Source organism: Trichomycterus rosablanca, chromosome 10 (assembly GCF_030014385.1).
Source record: "Trichomycterus rosablanca isolate fTriRos1 chromosome 10, fTriRos1.hap1, whole genome shotgun sequence".
Classification (NCBI taxonomy): domain Eukaryota; kingdom Metazoa; phylum Chordata; class Actinopteri; order Siluriformes; family Trichomycteridae; genus Trichomycterus; species Trichomycterus rosablanca.
Window position 1 is genome coordinate 257,501 of NC_085997.1, and position 3,209 is coordinate 260,709.

The following is a 3,209-nucleotide window of genomic DNA, read 5'->3' on the forward strand; positions in this document are numbered from 1 at the left end:
TCCCTGTACCGCCAGTCCTTGACCGTTCGCGCCGGTTTGTGTCCGCAGCCGGTCAGAAAGCGGCGAGGCGAGAACTCCTTCGACATCAACAACATCGTCATCCCCATGTCTGTAGCCGCCACCACCAGAGTGGAGAAGCTTCAGTACAAGGAGATCATCACGCCGAGGTACGGTTCTGATCATGTGACCACACGCGCGCCGCGACCACATTAATAAACGTGATGATCTGAACCCCGGGCGCTTGTGTTTTGTTTGCAGCTGGAGGGAGGTGGACGTCACTGCCCAGCCTCTGGCTGATGAAGATGATTGTGTAGAGGTACGTCAATAGACTTCGATATAAATTCCTCTCTGGTTCTTTATTTGCTCACCGCGCCGGTGCTGACCTCTCTCTCTCTCTCTCTGTGTGTGTGTGTGTGTGTGTGTGTGTTCAGGTGGAGGACATGTCTGATGGTGCCTTCACACAGCTGCATCAGAGGTGCGAGGATCAGGAGCGCTCTCGCTGGAGGTGGAACGCTCTGGCTCCGGCCAAGAGGAGAGGCAGCAGGTACCGACCCGGTCACTCCATCACACCTAACTCTATAACTGCTGACCCGCCGCGTCAGTGATGTCAGTGCTGACGGGTGTGGTCCGTGATCTCGTCCTCTCCAGGTCGTACAAGTCTCTGGACGGCGGGACCACGCCGTCCACCCCTCAGCCCTCGTCCCCGGACACGGGTCACTTCCACGCGCTGCAGGATTACGGGCCGTTCCCGTCGCCCCTCAGCCCCCCCAGCCCCGACACGCCCTGCTCCCGGGACGCCCACACGCCGTCCTCCAAGGACTCGCACACGCCTCAGACGAGGGACGCTCAGCGGCCGGCGTGCGGCGAGGACACGCGCTGCTCCACCCCCGACTGCACCTACGAGGAGAAGGTATTCGGTTCTATTCCCCGAAAATAAGAGTCAAACTGCCAGTTGGCACAACGAACGAACAAATGATTCTGATTCCTTCGCTCTAGTCAGGCTGAGCGTGTTGGATTTGGCGCGGTTTTGACACCGTGCTCTTCCTGGGCCTGTGACCTGCACTAAGGGTGCACTCATGTGCCCCCCCCCTCTTTCTAAACACTGGGTTCATGTAATGCCATGCGCCTTCTTAAAGGGTGAGCCCATTTTGGGATTTAAACCCAGTACTCTGTACACTCCACCCTCCGCACTCTCTTCTGTGCAGTTACATGTATGTCAGTGGGATTAGTGAGGATAGATTTGCCAGAGATAAACCGGTCACATTTGTTGAACTTTGACACGTTCTCTTTTTTCTATGGCCAATAGGACGACAGCTCTCGAATTTCCCCCATGGGGATCAATAAAGGAATCTCATCTTAGCTCTGCCGCGTTGGCTTTCGAGGGCGTGGTACCTGGGCGTGGTACCTGGGCGTGGTACCTGGGCGTGGTACCTGGGCTTAAAACACTGGTGGATCCAAAATGCTCAAAGCTTTTACTACCGACTCCAAATGATTCATTGTTCGACTGATTCAATCTAAACGATTCATTTGATTCAGATTGATTGGGGATGTATTTATGGTGGCCGTTATGGTTCGTTGTTTCCGCAGACGGTGCAGCCGTGGGAGCGCAGGAGTTTCCCTCTCCCCGAGGAGCCGGAGGCGCCGGAGCCCAGAACGAAGCCGCGACCCCATCAGAGACCCGACCGCAGGCCTGATTCGGAGAGCGAAGCTTTGTCGCCGTAACGACAATCTCCAGCACGAAGCCACGCCCGCGCTGCAGGGTGCCAGACCACGCCCGCTCTTTGGCATTAACAGAAACACACGTATATGTATCAATAAATATATATATTGGGAAGAAAAAAAAAGAACTCATATTAAAGCGAATCTATTAATGTACATCTGTTGTTTGATATTCAAACACCAGCCGAATATTTTCACAGTTTTTAGTGAATCTTGAGGAACGTAGAGTTGTGAACCTGTCTCCTGCGGCTCTTTTCTTACAGAAAATCATACAAAACGTTTATAAAGAAACTAAACTCCGTCAGTATCCTGACCGCGGGTGAACTCTCGGCGTTCTCGGTGTGCTGGTGTTCTAACCCGTCAGGTGGACACTTCGTAGCGCACTATGTAGCAGACTTGTGGACGGGGCCTCGACCAAAGGGTGTTTCCCTTCCTGACTGGTTTGTGTAGGCTTGTAATGTGGAGTGACGACCAAAACCAGACCCCCCCCCCCCACCTTACATTTTTATTAAGGGTGATTAATAGACACGTCTCGAGGGTTCCTAGAAGCGCTTCATAGATGGTCAGAACGATCCATCACTCCGGTCCTGGTTCCGTGGTACACTCATTCACCCCCCCCACGCCCGTCCGAGCCGATTTATTATGTTTGGCAGACGGCGATTATAAATCCCAGCCATTGGGGTTTCTGTAGATCCGTGATGCATCATGTCGAGGGTTCGTCTCCGATCGTACTTCCGTCCGGGTCGCTCGGTCACTCGGCTCGTCGTCTCCACCTTCTTTCTACATCCTGTTGGGTTTGATTCTGGTGATTCATGAACACAGAACACGTCACTCCCGGTATGTGTTCACTCTCAGGTTCTCCCTGGTTTATTCTGAACCGTCTCCTCCATCCACCTCACCGTCTCCACGTCATAGTTCTGTCCTGTAATCGGCGCCGTCACCCTCGTCTAGAGGAACTACTGGCTATGCAAATCATTATGGCTCTCGACCGTCTCATCAACCCCCCCCCCTACATCGTCTCTCGTCTGTAGTTTCTTAAGACAGGTTTCATGGTAACTTTTAATTGTTTGAAAAGTTTAATAATTTGCAGACGATAAAGCTTGTAAATAGTACCATTAAAAAAATAAAACCTCTCAAACCAATGTGTCTGTTACTGACTGTACTTTCATGAATGGTTCCGTCACGGTTGCAGCAGCATGAACACAATAATTCAAGCTTATCAGAACTACAATGATCATTTCTGATCTACACCTGATGGACTGCATGTCTGGACTTGAGAGGAAACTGGATCACAGACTTGGGGAGAACATGCAAACTGCACACAGAAAGGATCCAACTCAGTGCTGTGAGGTGACAATACTACCCAGTACCAGGGGTAGCCACAGAGACCAGAGTTTTACATTTTGAGTGCATATTTTTTTGGCAGTGCTGCAAAAAAGCTTAACTGACTCCTAATCTACACCCCTCTTCCCTGCACACACACTTTAGAC

At 51.7% G+C, this 3,209-nt stretch overlaps 1 protein-coding gene across 2 annotated transcripts in view; it reads left to right on the forward strand.

Moving 5' to 3' along the window:
• The window catches only part of kansl1a (KAT8 regulatory NSL complex subunit 1a), a 19,818-nt gene extending 16,957 nt beyond the window's left edge, over window positions 1-2,861 (forward strand). For both annotated transcript variants that reach the window (XM_063002612.1, XM_063002613.1), the window contains exons 10-14: window positions 49-167; window positions 259-316; window positions 432-544; window positions 649-910; window positions 1,588-2,861. In XM_063002612.1, the coding sequence (XP_062858682.1) occupies window positions 49-167; window positions 259-316; window positions 432-544; window positions 649-910; window positions 1,588-1,722 (687 nt within the window). In that variant the 3' untranslated portion in view covers window positions 1,723-2,861. The remainder of the gene's footprint in view (window positions 1-48; window positions 168-258; window positions 317-431; window positions 545-648; window positions 911-1,587) is intronic.
• Window positions 2,862-3,209: the final 348 nt, after the last annotated feature.